At 44.6% G+C, this 27,783-nt stretch overlaps 1 protein-coding gene across 5 annotated transcripts in view; it reads right to left on the bottom strand.

Annotated features, from left to right (window-relative positions):
• Nucleotides 1-27,783, bottom strand: part of slc20a2 (solute carrier family 20 member 2) — a 43,387-nt gene that overhangs the window by 526 nt on the left and 15,078 nt on the right. For 3 of the 5 annotated variants that reach the window (XM_080499716.1, XM_080499715.1, XM_080499717.1), the window contains exons 2-10: nt 16,875-17,456; nt 13,507-13,647; nt 11,242-11,327; nt 9,859-9,955; nt 9,573-9,692; nt 8,223-8,456; nt 7,474-8,110; nt 7,176-7,361; nt 4,126-4,210 (exon numbers count right to left, since the gene is read on the bottom strand). In XM_080499716.1, coding sequence (XP_080355842.1) covers nt 4,126-4,210; nt 7,176-7,361; nt 7,474-8,110; nt 8,223-8,456; nt 9,573-9,692; nt 9,859-9,955; nt 11,242-11,327; nt 13,507-13,647; nt 16,875-17,163 — 1,875 coding nt within the window. In that variant the 5' untranslated portion in view covers nt 17,164-17,456. Of the gene's footprint in view, nt 1-4,125; nt 4,211-7,175; nt 7,362-7,473; nt 8,111-8,222; nt 8,457-9,572; nt 9,693-9,858; nt 9,956-11,241; nt 11,328-13,506; nt 13,648-16,874; nt 17,457-26,149; nt 26,278-27,520; nt 27,623-27,783 lie in introns of those variants that run through there. The other 2 variants (XM_080499718.1, XM_080499719.1) reach the window with 2 other exon arrangements.

Below are 27,783 nucleotides of genomic sequence, written 5' to 3'. Positions count from 1 at the left end.
TTCGCCTGATTAGGCTAATGCAAGTAAAAAAGCCCTAACATTTATACACTATATAACTATGAAATGTCTCAACAGCTGGACCCATTTTATCACGAGTGTAAAAAAAAACAACAGGGTGGTCTCTCCAGATATTAAGTGTTGCTAAAAATATCTCGCTATTAATGTCCAACTGTGGTCACAGGGAGTCACTACCCACAATGCTTCAGGTGCCGTCTCTGCTCCTGATCGCGATAAAGATCCTTTCATGCGATCCATACGGGGCAGTGGCTTTCCGGAACGCAATTAAAAATTACCTTTTATCTTTATGATACTGAGCTCAAGCGTACAGATTCATTAAGTTATTGTGGCTTGTTTGAGGTTTGTGTCCCTGAGAAGTCGAGGAGCCGTCGTTGTTTAAATTATTGTGACAAGAAGGAAACAGACCTTGTAAAGATAAAGTGAAAGATAGGGACTCCAATAGAAGTAAAGCATTTGCTTCAGATGATCCAAGTTCATGTTGTGTAATTTCTAACTCAATCCTGGTACCTTAAGGGGGTGTAAGAGTTTATAACGTAGACTTTGTCTTACATGGGAAACATACATCTAAAATATGTGTGTCAAAAACACAAAAATGTGATTTCCCTTAACCAACCAATGGGCTACTAAAGAAGATTTTAAATTTAAGGATCGTTCGTTGTGAGAAAAAAATCATAGTAAAAACTTAAGAGTTAAGTTTACGTATTTCAGAAACCTCCTATTTTTTTTTTTACATAAGTTGAAGATCTCTACACAGATATGTGATACGGTTACATTAAATCGGTAAAGAAGGTCTCAAAACCATTGACAAAAATGTGATATTACAGAAAAGCCTGTGCAACCCTCAGCTCTTCGAAATCAAAGTATGTTAGTCAAAGCAAGCATGTTAAAAGACGGGTATATACCCGTACTAATTTTTTTTTTTTTTACCAGTGAAAATGTGAAATTGGCAGATGTAGACGTTTATATTAAAACACATCTGCAAACATCACGCCTCCACCGCTCACACTGATTCATAAAAACTCGCTACGTGATTCATTTCAGACACTTGTGTGTGAGTGCCGCTGTGTGACATGTGCAGCGACTGCTTCCAGCCCCCCCGTTTTGCGTCCTCGTCTTTTACGGCCAAGGAAACCCGAGACGCCTTCTGTCAGGACTGGGACTAAATGTGGAAAGCCGGGTCAACGGGGACCAGGCAGGGTCCGAGTCCAGAGGTCAGCCTCACTAAAACAGTATCATTACTGTGATTTCAGAGTGCGCCGAGTCTAAAAATTCTTCCATTGGGTTTGCATGTAAGTTAAAAAAAAACAAACAGCAACAACACAAAAACAAAGCAGAGATGTCAGCTTCGTGGCAGTGATGTGTGTTTACAGGCATTCGTAATATCTCAAAAATGCAGCAACAAACTCGGCATGACCTCGGTGTTTGTCCAGACGAGGGAGCTTTTGAAACAACGAGTCACTGCACATAATCACACCACAGCGACCCACACACGCCAGGGCGGGGCGTCAATTTGGTTCGACCTCCACACAAAAAAAACAAAAAACAAAAAAACAACAAAACAAGGCCTGCGTGAAGACGACAAGAGCCGAGACGACTGATGGAACCAAATTGATGCCCATTAGTGTTTTCAGGCACACACACGCGCGTCAGAGATGTAGGCAGATGTTGTCGCATGCTTTTTCAAAGCGGAGCCTTTCACTCACGAATTTCTCAATGAAAGACAAACCGTCTTTGAGTCAAAATTGAAATGGAACCGTCACAAAAATGTGAACTTTGATTTTGAACAACAACATCTGCAAGTCTCCAGACACGATCACTAAAAAATTTAAAAAAAAAAAATCATTCAGATTATCACCGGGATCATGAAACTCTACCGATGAGTAGAGTTAGCGTTTGGCAGCAGCAGCTGATTATCGGGGTTTTTTTAAAGGGAGGGGAGACGCGGGTATTTGGAGGTGAGTAGTGAAAATAAGGTATGGATGTTGATGTTGATGTTTAGAATAAACTGATCATCAGTAATTGAACCTGTTTTGAGTCTTGTGCAGTCGCTCATCAGCGGATGTCGTGCGTGTGGGAGTATAATTTCCATAAAACGGTGTCCTCTTGAAGACATACACACTGGGATTTAGCTTAATGATGCCCCCCCCCCCCCCCAAGACAAAGTGATTGATGCTACTCTTGTATATATAATTTAATTCAATTTTGCTGCAGACTAAACAAGAGAAATGGAGCTCAGTATTTAGTGGAAGGACTGACAGAGGACCTTAATCTCACTCTCTGCAGCCAAAGTAAATAAAAGTCGATTCCTTTAAGGGGACCAAGTTTTCTTGATATGGTCATCTGCTGAAGACACAGCAGCAGCAGCCAGAAAAACAAACATGAGGCTGGCGTAAACTTACAAGTACACAGCGCTCCATACTGGTAGAAAAAAACGCTGAGAAGGATGCTGGACGAGAGGCTTTAAAAATAAGAGAATCTGAGCTAAATAAGCTGGTTTCCAGTCGAGGAGACGTGAGGGGCTGCATGTAACTGAAACACCTTTTTTTTTTTTTTATACACATTATTAATAAACCTGAACAAAAGAACAATATTTCCTTTTCATTTGGCGGTAAATGGGACAAAAGAGGCACCCGATGACACAGAAACTAATTTAGATTTTAGAGATGGAAATTGTTGCGATTAACTGAAAACAGCATTCACACTCACAAATTTTTTTTTTTTTTTTTTTAATATAACTATTAAAAGCTGCTTGTTTGCCAGAGGAGGACTGCACAAGAGGTCAAAACTTCAACTTCAGGAGCTGTGATTGGATTTGGCGATTGACAGCTACAGGTGAAGCGGTGAAGTGGAGCTCCGGAGCGGCTCGCTAGCACGGCTTCACTACCAGCGACTCCAATACCTTGCAGTGGGTGGAGCTTATTGGGACGCCCACATTTGACGCAACAAGCACTGTTAGCGCACTCATTACTTCAATGCAAAATCCGCTGCGAAGACAGATGAGTAGAAAGACAAAGAAAGATGGAAAAGGTAAAAAAATAGTGGAAAACCAGGTGGGATCGGGGAGGGAGGAGGAGGAGGAGTGGGGGGTTTGTTTGAGGTCTGTTTGTAGCCAAGCACAGGAGGGTGGAGGACCCACACACCAAACCATGCCAGTGCTGAGAGGGCAAAAAGAAAGCGAGATGGTGGAAATGAAACAAGACGATGAGTCATCATGCTGATGGGGGTTGAAGGGGACCGGAGGGGTCCGCTGTGTCTTCCAGCCTGGATCAGACGTTCCTGGAAAGAAAAGAGGGGCGGGGGGCTGCACACTGCTGCCCGGGGCCTTGGGGAACAATCCCGATTTGGATCCAACTGTTTGATTGTCTTTTTATGCAGAACAAGATTGTCAGATTTAGATCATTAAAGGGTAATTCTCGTCTCCCAACAATTCGGGGACCTTATTGGCATGATTTACACATTTGTTCAAAGGAAATCCTCATTAACGGTAAAACATAATGACAGAAACTATTAATGCAAGCTTGTTTTTTTTTCTTCCAGAGAGCAAAATAAATAACCATTACCCTCATTAGAGGTGCGATGCAGGCTGTATACACTGTTAAAAGCAGAGAGCTGAAAAACAAAAAAGCTCTGAAAGTCACTACTTTAAAAAAAAAACCACTTTTATCATCTTTCTGCACACCTGGATAGACTGCCTGCATTTAAAAAGACAGCATTTGGAAAACAGGAGGAGTCACCTGTAGACTGATAAATGTTGACTTGTTCCTGGTAGTGAAACACGCAACAACGCTGATGTGTTGCCAGATCTCAGCAATTATATCAGCCTGGACAAGGGCAACACAATTTCTTGAGGGTGAGCCAAACATCACTAGGTGTTAATAACCTAACAAGAGTTTCGAAAGGCAAGCTTACAAACCAATCAACTAAAGGGGGGGAACCAGCTAATACCGATTGCACGACTAACTGCTGCTTTGAGATGTGGGTGATGCGTTTGTGACAGCGGCCCCGGTGCCCCGGGAGGCGGTGTGCGTGCCCTGACCCCCGGAGTCGCCTGTGAAAGGGGGTGAGGGGGCGTGAGAGGCCAGCTGGAGACAGGCCCCTCGGTCATACCTTGCAGTGTGTGGTACTGACAGGGATTCCGATATTGGAAGCCAACACGACTGTGACTGCAGAAGCCAGTTCAATAGTGAATCCACTGTGGAGGAGGGAGGAAGGGGAGAGGAGGAGGAAGAGGTGGAGGGAGGGAGGGAGGGGAGGCAAAGAGACATTCTTCATTGTCATGTGTGGCACGGTGCTGCTGATGGCGCCGCCACACCAACAACCACATTTGATCACAGAGGAACATTTGACCGTCGACAGTCGAGAGGAAACACGTAAAACACAATCACATGGAAGCAGCCGGAGACGGACCAACACATTGCATACAAATGACAACTTTATCTCCACTGGGACGTGTTTCGGAGGTTTTTCTATTCGGAGCACTGTTGCAGACGAGGCCTCCAACCACCACTACCAAACGAATGACAGTATTTACTGTATTTAACAGAAACAACGTGAGCCATGCGCTGCTCTGAACGAAGTGAAAAACATCCCGTTGACGCCTGACGCTTCTTGACCGTCTGAAAAATCCCACTCTCATCAATACTGTGGAGTTTGTAAGCAGCAGGAGCAAATCAATGTCACAGCAGAGTGTCAATGATTTCAGCCGATCCATATTTACAGACAACTAGAAGAGCGTTGCACAATAAATCACAGTCATCTGGATATTACAATGTGTCATGTACATATCACAAAGGACTGACTGAACTGTGACAATTTGCGTTTCTCCGCACTGTGCATCCAAGCCCTGCCAATTCGGAGTGACGGAATTTTAAATATGGAAACAAATGTGTGATTAATTGCAATTCATTCACAAGAATTGCATAGTTAGCTATTTAAAAAAAAAAAAACCAAAGAAATAATTTCATACCTGTTGGCAATTGGGCACAAAAATTAAGGACAAAGTCAAAGTCAAACTACTCTGGTTCTGAAGCGCTGCTGGTGGGAAGTCTTGCAGTGCAAGTTGCAATGGCTTGCTGTGGTGATTCCTTTAAAAAAAAAAGCGGAGCAGCTTAATAGACAGTGGAATGTCGTGGAGTCCTGCAGGAGTCCCGTGTTGTCAAGTCAGCTGCAAGCAGGCAGACGTCACTCTCTAACTACAACCCTAAACATTTTGGATAACCGGTTTGTTGCGCAAGTGTGCCGCCGAGGATTGTCCGCTCAGCAGAGTCGCTGAGTTCCACCTGCAGCGGGCTGTCACTGGGATTGTTGAGTGTTCCACTGCTCTGTTCAGGTGTTTGCTGTGGTGGCTCAAATGGACGCACAGGCACACTGAGCACAGACACACTTCCCAGTCCCCCCCCCCCCCCCAAAAGCAAACTTCTTTGTCAGACCGATGCATGGAAACAGACAGCGGAGGAAAGGCAGTCTTTCCAACTGTGAACCAGTGCAAATTTGCCTTTGGGTTCTGGCAGCAGACCAAGTGAGTGATGGAAGGACGGAGATTAAGGAAGAAAAGGAGGCACAGAGAGAGAGAGAGAGAGAGAGAGAGAGAGAGAGAGAGAGAGGGGGGGGGCAAACAAAAAGAGAGGAGGAATTAAGAAAAAGTGAAAAATAATGGGATGAAGAACAACTGGGGGATTGTGGAGAGAAGAGGAAGCCTTTGAGGTGAGATAAAAAAAACCCAGAAACAAAGCGGTGTGGAGAGGAATGGGGAAGAGTTAAATGGGAAAAAGAGAAGGGAGGAGGGGGGGAACCACAAAAACACAGATCACCAGGAGGGTGGTGAAGAAGAGAAATGGGGACGACAGAGCGTTAAAAAAGAAAAAGTCAGGCTGGCGTCCCTCACTATGGCAGGAGAAGGTCTGGGTTCTCACTGGTTCTGCCCCTCCCTCACCACCTCCTGCTCTGCTTCTCTCCATCCAGATTCCAGAATGCCAAACAGCTTCCTGTGTAACCTGTGTGATGTTCCTGCCAGGCAACAGAGCGTATACACACACACACACTCAAAAAAAAAAGAAAAAAGAAAAGACTTGCTGGAACAATTAGACCTTAATGTACGTGCATGCATGCATGCTCGCACGCAAACATACAGTACATCCACCACATAGCGACCTGCAGGCACAGAGCTCAGCTTTCCTGACACACAAACACCCCAGAGGTATGCACGCGCACTCTTCGGCTAATGCGTGGGAAGACGACAGGACAGCGAGAGAGGAGGAGGACGAGGAGGAGGAGGAGGAGGAGGAAGATTGAAGTCAAGGACAGAGCAGTAGCGAGTGGTGATGCGTGTCTGCTGCCGAGGATATTGGACAAAGCAAACCCTAGGGCTTTATTCGCCGTGGTCCAAAGCGCTACTTATTTATTCATTGTTATTATGCAATAAGATATAAGATGTCGGGGGGGGGGGGGGGGGGGGGGCGCAGACCATGCCACTCCTATATGGATGTAAAGAAATACTGATTTCACTCCGTTTAATAGTGACATCACAAAGAACTGTCACCAGTTTGTGCGGCGGAAGAAAAATCTTTCTTTAAAAAAAAAAAAAAAAAAAAAATCATACATTTCCCTGTTCTGAAGTCAAAGGTATCTTCTGAAGGTCACATCCAGCGTGTCCCTTTCAAGATGCCACAGACCGAGCAAACATGTGGGTGGAGCAGTGCAATACATGCCCCTGCAGCAGAGCCAGCAAAATGGCGCCTGCTCAACACGAACGCCCTTGACGACTGAAACAAGTTCACTGTACCTGTAAACAGGTCGTGCTCCAGGCCGTCCGGCAGCGCCGGAAACACGCCGGCGCTGCCTCAGCTCGGTGCACTCTGCTGCGACTTATTGGAAAAAAACCACTTGAGTGCTTGGTTCCAGCCCGGAAGACCTTTTTTTTTGCTTTGACATTGGAGCTGTTGTGCATGCGAGTACTCACCAAGCAGGCTGCTGCAGCGGCTGCGAACTTTGTTTGTGTCAGCGTGCTGAGGCTCTTTGGAGCTAGTGAAACCAATCATGTTGGGGGGGGGGGAAAGTTCACCTCTGCCACAAGTGCTCTTCTTCTTTCCAAAAGCCCCACCCACCAACAAACACGCACAAACATATCCGCTCGCTCTCCTGTGAGGCGGCTCGCTCACCTTGAGGGGGTGATGGGGGTCAGGTCCTTGCCCATGGTCTGGATGACGCGGCGGCCCCAGACCCAAAGGCCGGCGCAGATGCCCAAACCGCCATAAAACAGCAGCCAGATGGGGGTGGCGGCGTCTTGCATCACACCTCCCTGGTCGTAAATCATCCACAGCGCCACCAAGGGCCCGATGGCGTTACTGCAACAGAAGCCGGCAGAGCGTGATTTCTCGAAGCAACGAAAGTAGAACCAACCACGTTTTGACCCGCGGCACACACGTATGGGTGGATATCTGTCGCGTGGGCAAGCACCTGACGTCGTTGCCTCCGTGGGCGAAGGAGCCGAAGCAGGCCGTGAGGACCTGCAGGAAGTGGAAGAGGAGGAACACCTCGGGTTTGTCCTTCTCCTCGTGGTCCTCCTCCGTCAAGTCCTCCAGGGGCATCGGCGCCGCCCCTCCCTCTTCCTCCACCCCTTCCAGCTCCGTGGCCAGCTTCATCTCCACGCCGCCCTCCTCCGCCTCGATCTCCGCCTCGGCCACGGCGTTGCAGTACGACGAGTAGCTGTCGTAGCGCACCCGCTTCTTGGAGTAGGACACGCTGTTGCTCCTCCCGCCGCCCTCGCCCACCAACTTCTCGCTGTCGTCGCGCGACTCCGTGCGTATTAGCGGCTGCACGGGCATGCCGCAGATCGCCGCCGTGTAGCAGGTGTAGCTGTTGTTGCGGCGCAGCAGGCGGTAATTGTTGTCGGGCGGGCCGGAGTTGGAGCCCGAGCGGTCGCTGTCGTCCATGCGGCCCAGGTGGATTTTGTGAAGCAGGTCTTTGTACAGACCCGAGTCTTTGTGCACCGTGTGGTACACCTGCCCGTCGCTGCGCATGTGGCCGTCGAAGCTGAAGCTGCCGTTAGAGACGGGCGACTTGAGGCAGCCATTCGTCATTGAGTGAGTTCGACCTGGGAGACAAAGAGAAGTCATGCTGAAGCAGAAACAGCTATAAGATGACAGGATGTACCCCTTCCCCTCTCAGGATATTAGATTGACCCCCCCCGAATTCCCCAGTTTTACCGTACACCCTGCCATTTGGCAGGATGGTGCCTCCATTGGCCAAATTCGTGAGCTCTCCGCTGGAATCCCGTGTGGCCCGGTCACTACTGCTGCCGGTCAGAGGTAACACCGCCTCGTCTGTGCCCTTCGCCCCCGGTAGCTCCTTAAAGACGGGACTCTCCTCCTCCTCCTCAGGGATCTTGTCCAGACTCTCATCGGAAATCCTGGACAGAGCCTGCTCCTTCTTTAAACGACCTGAAAGGGACGTAGCGCCATATCAAGAAAGCATCATGGACTCACACGTACGAATATTTCAGAACTGTATTTACGTGTAAACAGCAAATGTCGGACGTGAGGAAAAGTTCCAGGATAATTCCCAGTACGGCTTTACGTTGATGAATTCAGGATTAAAGTAAAATTGAGTTCCAAAGATGTGAAATAAATGTTTGTTTCTGTGCAAACTGTGTGCTGTACTAATCTCAATAACAATGAATGAGTGGGGGCAAAAGCCTGTTGTCGACCCAGAAAGAAAAAAAAAAAGACAAAACTCTGTGGAAACATTCCTCAAACACATGCAGCCGTCAGCTGATCCAAACTAATCCCGGCGCTGATAGACTCGATTTGCCCCTCCACTCCTTCAGCGCCCCAGTACAAACAAGTAAACAATCTCAGTCGCCACCTGTTTCATTCTAACGGATGCGGCGATATCCAGATTATAACCGATAATATCACCAATAATCCCCGCAGGCATTCAGAGGTCACCGACACGTTGAGTAACAGGTCAAGTTGGCCTCACACGTGTGCTGGGAAAGTTTTGCTAAAGCCTCTATTTAAAGCCTCTTCGTGGCTATCACTGCTCTGTCCACAGTCTATTAAAAGAACCTCACCTTTCAGTTTCGTAAAGTCGAACCCTTTCGAGGAGGATCAAGTCAGATAGTCATTGTCTCAGAGCATGGTAAACAGCTTGTCGCTTTGTTTTTACTTTGTGGCAGGGAGCAGACGGTCCAACTTATCCTGCACAAAGCTGCTGTAGGCTGATTTTCCCATCAGGAAAACACTTCCTAACCTCCCTCTGAAAGCTCTCTGCACTGCAGGGCCACGATCCTCGCCCCCCTTTTATCTGGCCAAGTAGCCGTGCACCCAAGAATCTGAGTAAGTGGAGCAGGACAGGGTTCACCGGGGTTTGTTTTTTTTGTTTTTTTTGCAGCAAGTCTGGCAGAGGGCAGTGAGAAAACACATCCGCTGGCTTCGGTGTCAGAGCACAGAGTGTGCCGGCTGAGGCTCTGCTGTTAGACACTGGGGCTTTAGAGAGGGTAAGAATGACCGGGCGGATATGCTTTAAGACAAAAAAAACCAACAACAAATACTTACTTGCTATTTTTCTCCTCATCCAAGGACAGACTAAGAACCAGACGACAGCCGCGCACACCAACGACCCGGCCAAGGTGATGAGGAAGATGGCCCAGACCGGCAGCTCTCCCAACCCGAGCACTGCGGTTAATGAAGACACGCCGGTTGGAAAAACAAAACTTTCCCCAATTTCCAGCGAGCAAACAAAATGTGACAGGCACCGCTTAAGCCTGAGGAGATAATTTTTCGTCGTGCTTTGTGTTAGACTAAACACGGTGAGATGATATTTCCAACAACCGGCACTTACGCGGGGCTCCACTGTACATGATGGAGAACGTGTTGATCCCGATGGTGGAGGCGTAGAAGACGGGCAGTGCTCGCAGGCCGTTCGGGACAGAGTCATCCTGCGGAGGAAACGCAAAATACATGATGACACAGGAGTCTGCACGCACTGCTTATGCAGCAAGCCTCTGTCAGAGGCTGTAGGAGACAGCGAAAGACATTTTCTTTCAACTGGACAAAGATTTTTAACACCGAGTGTTAGATTGCTGTGCAAAAACAAAGGTAGGAAACAAAAACTTCAATATTATATAAGAACACTGCTGACATGAACAAACTAACATTATGATGTGAAACTTTAATTTTGGATTTTCACCTTTAATTTAAATATACAAAAAAATGAATAAAGATATAATGCTGTTTTCTATATATAATTATATCCAAAAACCTCCAAACCTGGACTCGAACACAGTATTTTTGTTGTGAGGCAACACCAACTACTCATCATGCTGCTCTTAGACACATGCACTTACTATCTAAATATAAAAAAAGGAAGTTAAATTATAGTGTGATGAGGTTATGATGATGTGATCACAGAATATAACCACTTTAGCAATTGTTAATTCCAATCTACTTTCTTGAGGTTTCTGCTGTGTCAGCATTATGCTTCAGTGAACTGTCTTATTAAATGACTAATTATCCACCGCTGGGCTCGCGTGTCGCAGCACAGTGCACCCAGGTGTCCTTATTTCTCTGACGACTTCACAATTTTAATGATGAAGACTTAAACGCTTAACAAGAGTTTCTAATCAGACTTGACATTCAACAATACATTTGAGTATTTTAAATAGCATTGCACAATATGTCTCACATCTTTGTTGTGAAATATGGCTGAACTGTTGAAGTCTAACATCTCGCAGCTGTATTTAGACCCATGAAAAAAAACATTGCAGAGACAGATCACTCTGAGTGAGTTTATGCAAATAGCCTGCAGAGACACAAATGAACTCGTCCAGATTTGACCCGTCTCTGCAGTACCTCCAAATGAAAACTCGGCCCATGACTCATTCATACATAATCCTGTAGTCATGACCTTAGGATGATCCACGACACTTCCCTCTCCAGTCTGCCAGAGACTGCCCGTTACATAACAGCAGATCTGCCAGTGTTGTCAAATCAAACGGATTTTATCTTTCCACGCGCTCTATAAAAGCTGCGTGCTGCACGCGACCGTCTTTTTTTATGAACGCCAGTAATTAAAGTCACAGACTGACGACATGCTTTACACGTGGACAACGTTGTAGATCTAACACTATTGATATTCACAAAACGTACATTGCAACCTTGAAAGACTTCCAAATGCATCACAACATAATTTGTCATGAAATCAAAGGGAGTGAGCGAAGCCCACCTTGCTGAGGATAAAGTGTCTGATGAGCATGAAGAGGAGTCCAGACATGAGTCCAGAGAGCAACGGCGAGATGAACCACGACGCCACTGGAGCAGGAGAGAAAACAATGGTTAGTGAAGCACAGCGGGACGCCTGCCAACAAACATGAATCATCACAGAGATACGACATCGTTGCTGAGCAAAGACTCCATGGCTCAAGTGTTCACTTCGTTCCTCGACATTAACTTGTAAAGCCTGTGGAAGGCGTATTGCGACGATATACTTTTAATTAGTCGTTGTAATGAAACCGCATGGAATCCATTAGTGGAATCCCTGAGAGGTCATTGTGCATCGCGCTGCAGAAAGTAATGAACGGCAGACATCCACTGTGACTTTTCCCAATTTCCTGCCTGCTCCCTCGGCAGGGTGGATGAGAGTTGGATACCCAGAGGTGCAAGAAGACTGACCAAAAAGCATGAATGCACGCAGACGCACTCAAAAATACACATTAGGATTCACATATAAATTTGTGTCTTTCCAAAAATATGTTTCAATCCACACACAAATATTTATGATCACGTATAAATGCAAAACGTACAAAAGGAACATGGTAGTAGAGACCCATTTCAATACTACAAATAATTTATGGATCACATGCACACACGTTACTGCATATTGTAAATATACAATCAGAAATGTAAATATAAAGGTTAAGACAGTCACATTTGCACTTCACAGAGCGTGAGCATGTCCGATGCCTGTTCATGAAATTTGTTCATATATTTTATACAAGAAAAATGGCAGTTACTTATCAATTTTCTCCTCCATCTGGTTAAAAACACGTTATGTTATTCAGTAATGCACACACATTTTTTTTGTCAAGTCTTTTGTCAACTCCATCAGATATGTTTTGTTAATTTTTTCAAGACAATGTTCATTCTTTCTTAAGTTTATGTTGCTCATGTAGTAAAGGGCCATCTGATCTACACCCTCTTATTTCTTCATTATTTAAGGAATTGTTTTTTAAATTAAAAAAAAAAAAAAATTGATATTGACAAATCTGACTTTGCAGAATGGTGTAAAATCACAACTTAAGTTTCCTCTAAGTATCAGAGTAACTAAATGTTACATGTGATCATACATATTTCTGTGTGGATTGAAGAGTGTACTTGCATGTAAGTCCAGAAGTGCACAAGTGGATGCTGCTGTGTGTATTCATTCATTTTAACAGAGCTCAGACTCCACAGACTGTGCTGCTGCTGGGGTTTATGTTGCAGGTGGTGTTTCGGGCCAGTACATCATCCAACGGGGATCCTGCAAAACTCAATGACTCCCCATAGAAGTGCTTCGTTTTAGCGGCATGTGGCGGAGGTGGTGGGCTTGGTACAAAGTCCGGAGGAAGGCCCAGGGCGCAGCACCCCTGACTCCGACCCCAACCTTACAAGGAAACCAGTGAAGCAGCACAGGACACACTGGGTGCAGCAGATATGGCCAGACATTCACAGAGGAAACAGCAGGGCGTTTCCAAGGCCATACAGCACAACAAAAAATGTAAGGTCTCCATAGGTTTCTGGGATATTAAACCCATAATAAGAATAAAAGATGTTACTGTACCCCCCCCCCCCCCCCCCCACCTGGGCCACCAAGCAAGGGGTCATTGAAAATGATCAACTAAGTGAGAATGAGTATGCATATAATCCAGCTGCTTCTCTTCCATATTAAATAGGTAGCAGCCTTGTTTTTTTTGGTTTTTGTTTAATTCCATGAGTAACTTGAATGCTTCAAATCTGAATCACCAATATCTTACAAAACGTGAAAAGAAGTAGAAACCTTGAGCAGGGACAGTTTTTAATAGAGTTTTCTTGTTCATGTTGTGCACACTTGAGGAGAAGTTATGACTCAGCCCTTCACAATAGTCCGAGCTTCGCATGTGGCCTTCCCAGAAATTAACTGCAGTATTTGAAACTTGCCTTTATCCCCTTTTTCTTTCAGGTTCCCTTTTAAAACGGTGATTTCAAATGACGTTAAAACGGACTGCGTTGACACGTATGTGGTCGTATCTTTCATTAGCCTTCATCTCCTCAATGTTCAATGTTTTATGTGTCTTAAAAATCTGCAGAATCTATAAAATAAACACATTAAATTAGATTATACTTGTTCTTCTTTCCTTCTTCTTTCCAACACATTATCTTTAAGAACGTATTCATGATGGACACACAACAATTCACAGAGACCAAACACACACACTCACACACACACTGGACTCATGCAACCTTTCCACATTACCGATCTTGACGAGCTGCATCCACTGCACGCCCTTCGTGCCGATGGCCACCATCGAGAAACCAATGGTGGCGCCAACAATGCAGTGAGTCCCAGAGATGGGGAGCTTGAGGAAGGAGGCGATTAGCTGCCAGACAGCTGACCCTGTAAAGAAAAGAAAAGAAAACAATAGTAAAAACTCACTGTCTATACCCATTTACTCATCAAATCAATAATGAAACTCTGAAATAAAAGAGAAAGCCCAAACGGCAGAGAAACCGTTTGTGAACGGACTTGCGTGAGGCTGTGGTTCTGTTTATTTACTCTCCTGGAGGACGGCGACATGTGGCATCTTAAATGCGACCGATTTGAAGGGCCTGATTTAGGTTTGCGTTGTTTAAAAACTTTGGCATCAGTATTTTGAGTTTTATCTCAATCGTGTAAAGTGCACGGTACACTGCAGCGCAGTATAAACAAAGACGGGTTCAAAATTGCTGAATGTTATGCAGTAATTGCACATGGTGGATAATGTGGGGCATTTTAAGATGAACTGCTGCAAACGTCCCTGTGTAAACAGGTGGTGATGAGAAAAAAAACAAAAGAGAATAATAGTCCATTCATCAATGACAGAAATAAGAAAGAGTTTGCAAACACACGTTTTCCCACAGGTAAACTTTGCTGCTGTTGTTTTTAGATAAAAGATCATAAAGACTGCAGTGTGCCATTGTCAGGCGAGGACGTTTTATTTTTCCTGAATCACAGGCAAACTGCACACACAGAACCTACTGTACATTATCTGTTAACTCCAACCATCCACAAGTGGGAACATCCTTTAATTCTGCGCGAACCGTTTACTTGTGAAAAATAGTTCCTGTTCAAGATTACAAAAAAAAGCCTTTCCAATGTTTTCTCAGCGTTCACGTCTGAGTTTTTTTCCCTCAGGCTGCTGGGAAATGGTGATAAATATACCGGCATTAGTCACCGGGGGATTCCCATGTCACTCTGTGATGGAAATGGCATTGTCTCAACGGGAGACCCATTGTTTGCTGCTCTGCACAGTTCATACTGTGCTGCTACAGCTCAACAATTCATGCTTGTTCCTCGCCGTCAGTGTAATTCAATGATAGGACAGCAGTGTGTTCTCATTTCACAGAACGGCGGTGGCGGCCGGGGGTGGGGGGGGTTCCCTTCCCAACTCTCCAAGGTTTCATCAGCTTATGATGAAGAGATTGTAACGCTTACAATCTGTAGCACTTAATATTTACAACGAGAGAAAGCTTTCATCCTCTCTCCCACAGTAAAATCTAACACAAGGGTTCAGGAGAATAATGGGGATTAATTTATCGAAAAGAAAAATCCTGTCAAGTTTTAATCAAATTACATACATCTTATATATATATATATTTACCATCTTTGGATAAACTCAGTAGTACAGTAATATGGATGATTTTCAATTAGTTTAAATATTTGTACGAGTATGAATATTACTCATAAAACCAACAACCACTTTTCAAAATTGTCTCAAAGCGTGGGGACAGGGGCCGCACATGTGCTACAAGTTGCCCTTCTCTGAGTTACAACACCTTTAAGACTGCCGCTAATCTGATCAAGCTTTATGATCATGCACATCATGTCACAGCTATTTCCTAAGACTTCTTTATAATCATTGTATGGATCAACAATTGTCTTACAAGAGGCTGTGCATATTTCAAGTGCGGCTCACGTGACGTTGTGGAGAGAAAAGATGAATGTCATGTGTAGTTTTTGTCAACTGTGCAGGAAAAGTGATGAGAAAATTGACAAACAGCAATACAGGAACCATTGTTGATTCCTTATATTCTAACAACTCTCGTCCAGAAATGCTGGCTTGTAGTCGAGTTGAGACGAAAGCCTTTCACTACTTTTTAACCACACACTCTTTGGCCCGAATCCTGCGGGGACGATTGCTGAACAACTCTCAGCTACAACCCGCCCGGTGCAAACAAACTGCTTGTTATCAGGCTGCTGCAGACAGCAGGGCTGCACAACACTGGTCAGGAGAAACGACTCACCATATTTAAGATGCAAGCAATAAATCCACCACTAAACAGTGTTACACACTAAAAGGTAAACCGGGGAGTCTATTAGTGTAATTTACTTCATTTTAAATAAGTCATTTAACATCCTCCTGAATGCAGCAAAACGGGTGAAAGACGGTCTCTTCATGTTATCCCACACTGAATGAACAATGCGAGAATCAAGACTCACTAAAGCCCATGACGCCTGCTGAAGCCGCCTTTGTTTATGACTCTTTAGAATTTCAACCTTGTAGTAGTCCTGGGGATTATGCAATAAAACACTTCAAAATGATAAACATTTTTGGGTGCAAATATGACCTTCATCATACCTATTAATATAATGTTCCTTAGGCTCATTGTTTGTTTAGAAGTCTATTGAAATATGTGATTCAATATCAAAACAGTAAAACACACTAACTGGTTTTTAATCTTTGGGCAAACAGATTTATTGTTTCAGATCCACCACATGTTTCCAGTTCCTGTCTTTAGCAAAAGCAGTGAAAAATGGCAGCTTTTGTAAGGTTTAGTAGGTTTATTTATCTTAGTTATACAGGCGTACTGAAGTTGTTTTTATAAGTCTGTTAGCGTGTTAATCCTAATCGTCAGGTAATAAAAGAGTTACATGTTTATGACCTAGTCTGATCTGATGAAACTCTTACAATACCTTCCAATGAATGGACGCTGCAGCGTCCATTGCTGTGTGAATGGGTGAATGTGATTCATGATTAAAAAAAATCACTTTGGGACTGCTCATAGTTAAAAAGCGCTATATAATTGAAGTCCATATCAATGAACACATGTCTGAACTGAGGTTTAAATGACAGCAACAGGTAACCAAGTATTTGTACTTCCATATTGAAGTGACATTCATTACTTCCAAATTCACTGGAATTTAACACAAATATCGGTACCGTTTATACTTCTTTTTTTTTTTTTTTTATCACCCGTTACTTGTATGAAAATCCCTGGATGATGAATCAGAGCTCGTGGGTCAAAGAAGCTTCGAATTTATTCATTTAAAAGTGATAAATTCATTCATGAACGGTTGAAGGTCAAAACTTCCTCTTTTCATTTCAAAAAAACTCATTAACATTTTTTGAGTCAAACATGACGCATGATCTATTCATAACTGAAACTGCTGTATCAAAGGTGACAAACACAGTACTGTGTGTGTGTTTGTGTGTGTGTGTGTTGAGACTTGTACTGTACGTACACATGTGTACTTGAGTACATTTCAGAACAGATACATGTTACTTTAAGGAATGAAAATCAATTGGTAAGAGAGCACTTCGGCTGACTCTGCGCAGTGGAAGTGCAAGCCGCCGTTCCACTTACCAACCATGGCGCTGACCTCTCCCGCCATCAGCACGGGCACCGTGTCGTTGTAGAGTTGCACGTCTATGATGCCCTTCCGAATCGTCTCTCCCACTTTGGCTCCGAGCAGCATCGACCCCAGCGTCTCGAAGATGGACGCCAGGATGCAGGCCTGCTTCAGCGAGACCACGCCGGACCCCACGGCCGTACCGAAAGAATTGGCCACGTCGTTGGCGCCGACCGAGAACGCCAGGACGAAGGCAATGATGAAGCCAAGAATGACCATCCACATGTATGAATCCATTTCCATTTTTGCTACGTCGTCAGAAAAATATCCAAGGGAGAAAAAAAAATACCCAAAAAATTGGGTTTAAATACTCAAAATAAAGTTGAAAAAAGAAGAAGTGCTCTGTGCGTTTTTAGCGGAGGACTTAGAAAGTCCGCTCCTTTTATTTGTCCCCTAGTTAGAAAGAGTTCGAGGGGAGGAGCACAGCTGCTAACTAAGAGTGTGGAGCTCAGTCCAGAGATTGGAGACTAGTGATGGTGGGAGCAGAGAGCATTCCATAGCTTAGTGTGCGGCAGCCTGTCTGCACCTTCTTCCACCTGCCGGAGAGGAGAGAAGACAGAGAACACACAGAAACAGATTAGTGTCATGAGCCATGATTACCCTTTCTCAACAGCAGCCCTCGTCTGACAACACCTCGCCAGGACTTCTCTAGAAGAACTCAAACAAAGATGGGGAGGGACTAAAACAGAGAGAGCGAGTGCGAGAGACAGAGAGAGAGAGAGAGATCAAAACTTATATGAGATCAAAACTCAAAAATAAATCAATTAAAAAAAAAAACGGAAAACAAACCCCGCAGGATTTTGACGTTGATGATGCAGAACTGGCTTTGATGAAACGTACTGCTGAAAGCTGAGTGCGTCTCCCACAGCCACAATAGGAAGTCACAGTCTGCACTTCAAAGAAATCGAATCGGATCGTGGAGAGGGCACGCCGTCAGCGCTTGACACTATAAAAAGACCACAGTGCCCGGAGTGAGAGGTGACCAATCCTCCAAACATCACGCTCCACGTGCATTACCTTATCCTACCCCCAACACGGCAGCTGGCGCGCTGCTGAACCTGCTTGTGTTTCACAGCTTTCGCCTTTGCCACACATCAATATAAACCCATCCTCGATTACTTTCATCCGCCAACGCTGACGACGGGCTGAATTACCCACGTTAAAGGAATCACATCAAAGCTCTGCAAACGAGCTGGAAGCGGTGTGATGGAGTGAATACCTCTAGAACTGATATATTCACGCGAGAAGCGGTCCTGCTGACATCTTCGTGGATGTTTGTGCGACAGATTACGACTCAACTGCCTTCTTAAACTTGGCTCTCGCTGCCGCGGAGTGACTGCAGCAGTGCTCGCCTGGCGACACGACGAAAAAAAGGCACAAGAGCTTTGTAACAAGCTCCAGCGTGCAAATTCTAAGTGAATCGAAGGCTCTGCTGCGGCACGAGAGAGAGAACAGCTCGGGAACGTGGATTTAAGTTAACACTGCAATGCAGTAAGAATCAGTGATGTACTGCTGCTCGAGGTGGCAATACTTTACACAACCACACTTTAGAGAGTAAATAGTGGAGAAAACTTTACTGAACTATCTTGTACTCTTTCAAGAAAGCACAAAAATTATTTCTCGGTAAGCTACGAATACTGATTAGACTGAGGGTAACTTTAAAAATAGAAGTATTATGAGCGTGAGTGCAGCTCTATCAAACATTACTTCTGTTTCCAGTGAGTGAACACTGACTTTCTCTCCTGTCATATAAAACTCTGTTTCACACCCGGGGTGAATAAACAAGAGACTTTTACACATCAGCACAGATGCAGAGAAACAAAGAGATTTTTCTCGCTGCACACAGATCAACTCGCCATAATAACATTACCCAGATCAAATCCGTTGAGTGAATATGTAAAAAAAAAAAAAAAAGTCTCAATAAAGTGGTGCCCCGCCAGGCTTAGTTACATCACAACAATATGACAACTTGCCTTCAAACGCAGAGATTGAGCCCACCAACAAAGCGGCCTCTGGTGGTCCCGGAGAAAGCTGAAAGCCACAGACGAGGTGGTCTGATCCCTCTCAGTCCCCTGTTTGATCCGCCCGTGCCACATAATCAGAGTCATTTCATAGGACTTAATGGCAGCACATTTCCTTCTACGGTGAGGCCAATTGGTAATGGGGAGCGTTGAACATAAACAGCTCGGAGGCCGAGCTAGTACATTCTCTCGGCGTGAAGCGACTGCGTGCGCCTCCTCGCATGGGGGCAGACGGCTCCTTCTCCAAACAGCCCACAGGCTCTTATGGCTCCCTCCTTCCGACCAACAGCTCCATCTGGAACAGTTGAGGTCACGTACCGCTATCCTTTGTCCTTTACTGAACCACAACACGCATGTAAACAAAGAGGAGTGGGATGATCATTTGTCTCTCGATCAGATCGCCGCAAGACTTTCCCTCCAGTCATCCACTTTGAATTGTTGGAGAGTTTAAAGTTTAAGAGGAGGCACATGTTCTATTTTATTTATTTTATTTTAAATAAAAACCAAAAGGTAGCACAGTGATGTTAGTGGAATTAGCATGTTCTACAATCGGTGGTGGTATTTTGATATTTCATTGATATATTCAGCTGCTCCCTTTACTTTTTTACAAATATTTATGCAGGATTCCCTTCTTGCCGCAGTCAAGATTCAAATCAGGCCGCTCCGTACTCGGGGTCAAGACTTAGGTCCTGCTTGCATGACAACATTTCAAGAGAAAACTTGTTTTTGTGTCAGAAGTTCCAACTTTGAAAGCCCTTTTTCAAAAAGTTGCATTTTCCGTGGCTCTGAGCACCGTTGTCAACACAGCAAAGCTTTTCCTTTTTCCCTTGGAGACATTGTTGCGTAACAAGGGCTTTAAACCTGCTGCATCACCGGGGCGTCTCGATACGTCACTGATCTCTGAGAGGAAATTCCCTTTTCATCGACCTCTCCCCTGAGAGGGATCAGAGCAAAGAGCCATTCCTCTGTAGCCCCGTCAGTCAACTATAAACCTCTGTCCATTGCCACAATCGCTATATGGCCACGTTAATATTTAATGATCAGCCTAACGATGCAATCAAAGGGGTTTATCTCTGTCTGAAAGTCGTCCGAATTGATTCTTTAATTGGTTAAACATACGTTTGCAGCAAAGAGGCATTTCAGCTGATCAGAACCTTTCAATGTCTGCAGAAACATTCAAAAGCCTTTTACTCTTTATTACATTTAGTCGTTTGAACCCTTATGGAACAATTTCAGACTGTCATTTAACAATAGCTCTGTTTGTCGTCACTTCTCAGAAACGCTCTATAAATATACCTCATCGCTAGTGTGCGGTCAGGAACTCAGTTTGAAGGTCTAAGGAGACACTGTGTCAACGTTTGTTCTGGGGGACTCGAGTCCAACGCAACCAAGAGCAAATACGATTCTTCACCAAAAAGCCAGTCGACACTCCACAGAGGTCAAACACCACTCAGCCGCAAGCAGACGGTGCATCCTCCATCCCTGAGCCCAAGCGTGTGAGAGAAACGAGAGAGAGAGGAGTGTGTCTGGAGTGTGGGCGCGACCCGACCAAGGCCCTTTAAAATCAACTTCACAATCTTCTAAACGGGGAAACTCAGCGCGACAGCTGCCGCGACACGTGGTTCTCGTCCCGCTGGACGTGATCTCCAGTTTACATACTGCCACTCCCAGTGGTGCACAGACAACCTAAAGCTCCCACAGGCCCAAAGCTCCAACGGTGACAATGATAAAGAAGCAGTTTTGAGGAGAACATTAAAAAAGTAGAAAATTCCAGAGGAAAGCTTGTCTGTCTGCTTCTCCTTTGATCTCCTCCATCTCCCTTTCACATTTTCTTCACTGTTTTGGGGGGGGATTTATTTGGAAACAGTTTGCTGGTGTGGGACTAGTTACTCGCAGAAAAATGGAAGGAAAAATTTTTTTTTTATAATAATAATAATAATAAAAACACCCGTCTCGGATAGTAATCTTTCCACCTCAGAAGCAAGCACAAGCATTAGATTCAATTTCCATTGTAGCTTTAGGCAGTCAGGATTACAGGATGAAGTCAGAATAAGTATCCCGAGTTTAAAAGCTTTCAGAAAAAGGACGAGATATTTCAGGTTAAGAAGTACCAGCTATTGATTTTTTTTTTTTTTTTCCTCTGACAAAAAGTATTTGTCATGGTTGATCTCTGAATGATGTTTACAGCTTAACTAGAACGAAACGTGTTGGTTTAGAAGACAAGCAGAACTCAGAAAAATTAAAGTTGGAGGTCAATGATTACAAAAGATATATCAACAAGCAATAATTGTGCACAATAATTAATTAAAAAAATTAGTTTTTGCTCTTGTCTCTTTACTTTAACACCAAGTCAGAAATTTTACATTAGCAGCTTCCAAAAATCCTGAATCTCAAACCTATATTTGAATGTATAGCCTTACGTGCATGGAATTTTACACCAGCGTCTTAAACCTGGCAGTAATGAGCTGGTATGAGCTTGTATAGATGAGTTTTCTGTAAAAGTGGTACAAAAATGAAAAATGTGACGGGTCATATTTCAGTATTTAGTAGCCTGGTTTCAACGAGACAGAATGGCAGCATTTTTCTTGATGCACAGTAAAATTTGTCCGGCACATGATCAAATGCTGGAAATACAAATCACAGTCAACAGATAACGACTCTACTTGGAAGAGATGGGAGCCGAACAGCTTGGATGATAAGTGTTTTGGTTTTTTTCCCCCCTTCATGCTCTACAAATGGTAATGAATGAAATGAATATTTGATGCCACAAACTGACGCCCTGAGGAAATTGTTTAGCTTCGATATGCTGGTCTACACTTCGATTTATCAAACATATCAACGCCCAACCTGAGGACGCCACCCGGACAGCCTAAATACAAACAGATTGCGTTGAAGCCGTTCTTCGCGGCGTCTGTTTAGTTTGCAGTGAGATTTGAAAAATCTTCAAAATGTCGACTGTGTCACATTGTGAAGCAGTCTGGAAATTATTACAGATGACCTTGACTGCAAGTCAACTGTCCTGACTTGATTTGTAATACACATTGATCCGAGCATGCCGCAGCTGACTCAGAGTACAGTGTGGAGCAGAGATTCAATTTCAGCCTCGCGCGTTACCAGGCCCAACTCCCATGAAAAATGGATTCCTGACAGGCAGACTGTATATGACCTTCAGTTTAGAGTCCTCGCTGGTTTTCATTCTAAACAAACCAAAGATAAGTTGCATATACTGTGACGCGACTTTGAACGTCATTTCTCTGCACTTCGGTTTTGAAAAATTAATTATTCAACTCAACTTGGTCGGCATCAGCAGAGAGAGGTAGCAGCAAATTAACACAGATTCACTTGTAGCTGTTGCCTGTGCAGCGACCATTAACGTGATTGGGTTTCTGTTGAGGTTTATTTAAAAAAAAAAAAAGAGGTGTAACTAGAATTTGTTGATTTAATTTGGAAAAAAAACTGGTAGCATCAGAAGAAAACACAGACCTGTTTGATCAAATTATAAGAGCATGCAGCAGGATAGACTTCTACGAGATACATATATATATATATATATATATATATATAGAGAGAGAGAGAGCGAGCGAGAGAGAGAGAGACACAAACATGCAGCGATTATTTTTACCACCACCCGCTGTACGCCAGCAGCTTTCATGACCCAGCAGAAGGAATTTCACGCTTGATTATTATTTCCAGCACACTATAAAATAAAGCTTGTTTAAAAGACCATTGTGGCAGCGGAAATAAAATAATGACTTTGTTTCCGGCCGTTTGGGAGGATGAGTATGGCGGACCAGCGTGGTTTTCTTTTTCACGAGGAGGTAGCTCAGGTTAATGAGAATTTATCAGCCTGGAGACGTTAAAGACCTAACGGAGCTTCACTGACTCATGAAATGGTCTGTGAAACCGAACAGATCAGTCGACAGTATGGTACCGCCCTTTTCATTTTAGGGGAATTTTGTATAACCTATAAGAATAAATATATCACAGCTGCTGTCCAAGGTCCTGAACCTGAGATCCAGATATACATTCAATGAAGCATTTCGAGGAATATCTATACTACAGTCAGTGGTTATAGTTGGCTTAACCTGGACTTGCCTATTTTGGATGGTCCTGCCAAATAATTTTAGACATTTAAAGATTTTAGGGTTATGGTAGTACCAGAGAGTTGTGTGTGTGTGTGTATCTTGATTTGTGTACAAACTTGAAATTGATCAAATTTAATTGATACACATACAAATTCATCAAAATCTGTGCGTGTATTATGCAATTTGTGTCCATATAATGTATTGTAATATGTCCAGTGTGTACATAGCGAGACTTACCAAAAAACACCTATGAATGTGTCCACCTCAGGAGACCTCTCAGCTGGCTGGATTATTACAAGTGGATTTTGCTACGCTCCTGTCACGACAGGACATAACTCCTTTTCCCCCCTCTCTCAGGCTAGACTCACACACAGGCCAAGTCCGATCCAATTCCTGTAGTGTAATGCTTCAATAAAAAGCTACTTCAGTGCTACTTAGAATTGTGATCGTATGACTGTGGAGGCCGAGTGCCGATCAAAAAGTCCAATTGCCTGACCGGAGCGAGCCTGACAGCCGACGATGGCGGCAAAATACCCTGGATTTCAGAAGCGAGGTCCATCTGGTGAGGTTGGACCTCGCCACAATCCCACATTTTGATACTTTAATAGCGCGATAATCCATCCATCTTTTATTACTATCAAGGTCATCTGTCTATGGCTGAAAGGAGGCTGAAACCTGGACAGGTCAGCAGTGCATCACAGAGCTGAGTCCCATCTTTTCATTAAAATGTCTTAATTTCTCAGGCAGAACCAGATAGAAATCAACTGCAACGTGTGACTGATCGGACTGTTTTTTTTGGTATTATTTCTAATAAATATAAGCAATTGGCAAAATTGTCTCCAATTTTAATTTCTGATAATGATTTTTGCCTTTGTTCAATTGAACGATGAACAAACAAATTGAAAAATTGGGATACGGCTTCTGTTTCGGATGCTGATACTTCCGTATTTCACTAAATTCATCATTTCATACGATGCAAGCGCCACAGGCTTTCTCTCCATACTGTCTTACGACACTTTCTTGGTCCCAACAAGCAAAACAAAGCATCGCAGAGCCGCAGTGTAATGAGGCCCTCTAAGAAAGCTGCACTAAAAATGGAAAAAAATAAAATAAAAAAACACTTGGAAGTGACATACACTATAAAGAAGCCTGCTCTTGAGGATTATTTCTGGCAGACCTGTTTTTTCTCCAGTGGGTGTCAGGTGGCCAATACAACACATAATGAGAGCACTGACACAAACAAAAAAACAACCACAGGCGAATGGACTAAACTGGGCTTCATGTCAGCTGAACTGGATTATTTATGTGAAAGGACACTTTCACATAAATAATCCATCTAATTCAAATGTGTAATACTTGATCAAGAATTTTTTTTTTCTTTTTTGATTACAATCAAGTGCAGTTTGATATTTTAGCTCAGCTTTTAGTCTTCGCATAGATTAGGATCTGCAAAATGCTCATCTTTGAGTTATACAGTGAGAACATCTGTCTATAAAAGGCAGGGGAAGTTTTTGCTATGCCCGCACAATAATCGAAAAATCTGACAGTGATTTTTCATTTTAATTACACAATATACTACAAGATGTGTCACAAATTGTCATTAGATAATTTCAAATGCTTTGTTTGAAAGGATAACTCATTTTGATATGACTGTAGTGATTTTGTTGGGGAGTAAATCAGCGCTCAGTGCTTCTATAACAAGACACGGTGTCATCTTGACCCAGCACACAAATGATGCTGAAAATGTTCCACGCTGAGAAAGCCGAGAAGCAACACGAATCAGTTGAACATCACATTACATGTAATGGCGATGCCTGGACATCAGTTTCTCACTTAATGAGGTTCAGATTCACAGAGCTGGCCCGACCACTGCAGTCAGGCAAAGAAAAACATGTGAAGTTCCTAAAAATTCGGAGTAAAATCTCCTATCAGTTTTCTGAGTTGCATAAAAAAATTTTTAATTCTGTCTTCACCTGCTGCACTCGAGTCTGAAAAGGGCAGCTTCGCTCTGGGATATATCTGCTGGTCAGATAAGCCGTCCAGGATTACTCTGGGGTTCCAGTGAAGTGGATGAAAAGACTTTATTACAAGCACAGCAGAAATTTTGTCATGCGCTACAAGGAGTTGCCGACTTTGTCTTTCGGACAATCTTGACTTCTCTTTTCTGTGTTGTGCCACTTTGTGAGTGTGAGCCACACTGCCTTGTTGAGCTCCGTCATTCATCCCCATCTCTGTGTGTGCGTCCGTGTGACGTCACGAGGTGCATTTAGAGAGGGGGGGGGGCTGATCACAACACGTGCTGATGTCAATTCGCCATGATTGACGTAACACGTCCTGTGATGGGAGTAACGCACACGCCCACGCCGTGACATTGACGCTGAAGCAACACAGCGTTGGGCTCAAGTTTTCACAGCTGTCCCGAGGAACCAAATTTACCCTGCGAGTGTTTTGGAGTGTTCGAACTGAACAATGAGCCATTGGGAAGAAAACTGTATCTCACTCTGTCGAATGATCATCACTTTCTACTTTCGGTAAAATACACGTCTTGACTGACAAAACATTTTTGTCTCCGACGATGCTTCATCCCGGCCCCAGCTGGCCATTTAACCTGTTACAGCATCAGCCTGTGGTGGCAAGAAACGTGTGCGCAAAAAACTACTCACTGTGATTACTCCTAACTGTTTGCCGTCTCTGCTGTACGCTACTCATTAATCTGCCTGGGATGCCACTGCACCACAGCTGGTGCAAAACACTGTGTCACGAGCTACAGTCTGCATTGACACGCGGCTGCACTATCCACACACACACACACACACACCCACCTTCCTTTCTCTCTCCTCACATTAACTATCCCGTCGACAGAGAGCGGACAGCCAAGAACATACATGCAGTGTCAGATGATGACTCACGGCAGCAGCCCGCCACAGCTGGATCATTTGTTACACCTGGAGCATACGCAGTTGCAGCCAGTGCCGCCAAGGACACGGCACAGGGTGCTCACAGCTAACAGATGATTTTGGAAGTTCGATGGAAGACAAGAGAGTGAGGGGCTGGAGACGGACGATGAAGGCAAACACATGTGCATACGGAGGCTTTATATGCCTGGAAATCAACTCCACTCACCTTCATGTCTTCTCACATCGGAAGAAGGTGGGGAAAGTGATGGAGAATTAGAGGCGAAATGACAGTGTTACAAACACTAAGAGAGGAGCGCTAGGCTGGGAGAGAAACGAGGAGAGGGGGAAAAAAAGAAGGAATCGGGCTGGGAATGAGACAACGGGTGGTGAGCGTGTGATGGATGGGAAATCAAATTATGAGGACAGACGGCAGGAAGAACGGCTGATGACAGGAGGAGAGGAGAAGTGACGGGAAGGAGCAGAGGAGCCTCAGTGAGATAGCAGCAGGTTGTGGTGATGTTGCAAAAGAGGCGAGGAGCGAGCGAGCACGCAAGTGGGGAGAGAAAGAGAGGGGGGTAGAGAGAGAGAGAGAGAGAGAGAGAGAGAGAGAGAGAGTGAGAGAGAGAGAGAGAGTGAGCAGTGCAACGAGTCAAGTCTAGACTGCCTCTTAAAGGAATGTATCTGCATTCACAACACATGCGAGCCAATGACAAATGTCGGAGGAGCTGTGGCGTAACGCTGACTGGCTGTCAGCGTGTGGAGAGGATGGACGGATTCATCCGAGGCGGCCAATGACCGCGGGAGGGGAGGAAGCCAAGCGAGGGAGAGGAGGTGAACCTCTGCGATGTGTTTTACAGCGGAAAGCATGCAGATACTGTAGATCCAAGGACATTCGGAGCATTCAGTCGGTTGAGCCAGCCTCCACAAAAGATGAATTAATGTAATACGCACACTCCGAAGCGCCAATGCAGACAAACACAAAGGAAGCAACAGTGCAGCGAGCCGACGAGGGGACGCCCCCCCGTTGCGCAATCATGTGCGCGATGCCTGTTACTGCATAGCAGCCAGCATGATAAGATGAACTAAGACAGGGTTGTTTTTCTTGGCGGCACAGAGGCCCGTCACACGAGTACTCGCACCAGCTCAACGGCGTTACTTGGCTACGGTCCACTCAGCACTTTTTCCAGCCTTTCTCCCTCTGCCACGATTGTCCTCTTTCAGAGACACCGTGAACAGTATGTCTTTATGTCACTGGACTTCAGATAGGGGGCCCTTGCCAGCACTATGAAAAGTTGCTGTGGGTGATAAAATACAAAGCTGAGACACAGTTCAAGTCTCTTACACAATTCCTCAACCCTTCACTGATGAGGCTCAGGGAAGAGAGGGGATGGACATTTGACATCGGGACTACTTCAGCTGTGGAACAGAATGTTCTACGTGATTTTAAAGAGAAACTCGATGCAGTTTTGCTCTCGGTGGTTAAAGCATCTTCGACAAGTGATCGGACTCCGGCCACTATATACCTGCCCTGCACAATTTCCTTGAGAGCCTCGCGCAAATCGTTTGAGCGGCAAACTGAAAAGCTGTCATGACTTACATGCCCTCAGGTCAAGCCGGAGTCTCGTGCCACTTGTGCCGTTCAGGTTTAAGGTCCTTTCACCCCATCTGATCGTCCGTTTGTTTGCCTTCTCTTCTATCGCTCATTCTCTCCCTTTCTGTCCCCCAACTGGCCCTTGCCTGCGAAAGGCCAATCTGCGTCAGCTGCACCTGCTGCCTCTGACTCTGTGCTTCACAGCAGGGTGGCGCTGTCTCTTCAAACCCAAACACACACGCGCGCGCGCACACACACACAGCGTTCGG

The sequence above is a fragment of the Blennius ocellaris genome (assembly GCF_963422515.1).
Source record: "Blennius ocellaris genome assembly, chromosome: 7".
In the NCBI taxonomy this organism is placed as follows: domain Eukaryota; kingdom Metazoa; phylum Chordata; class Actinopteri; order Blenniiformes; family Blenniidae; genus Blennius; species Blennius ocellaris.
Note: the sequence above shows the minus strand (reverse complement) of the source record. Positions and strands in the feature narration are given on the sequence as shown.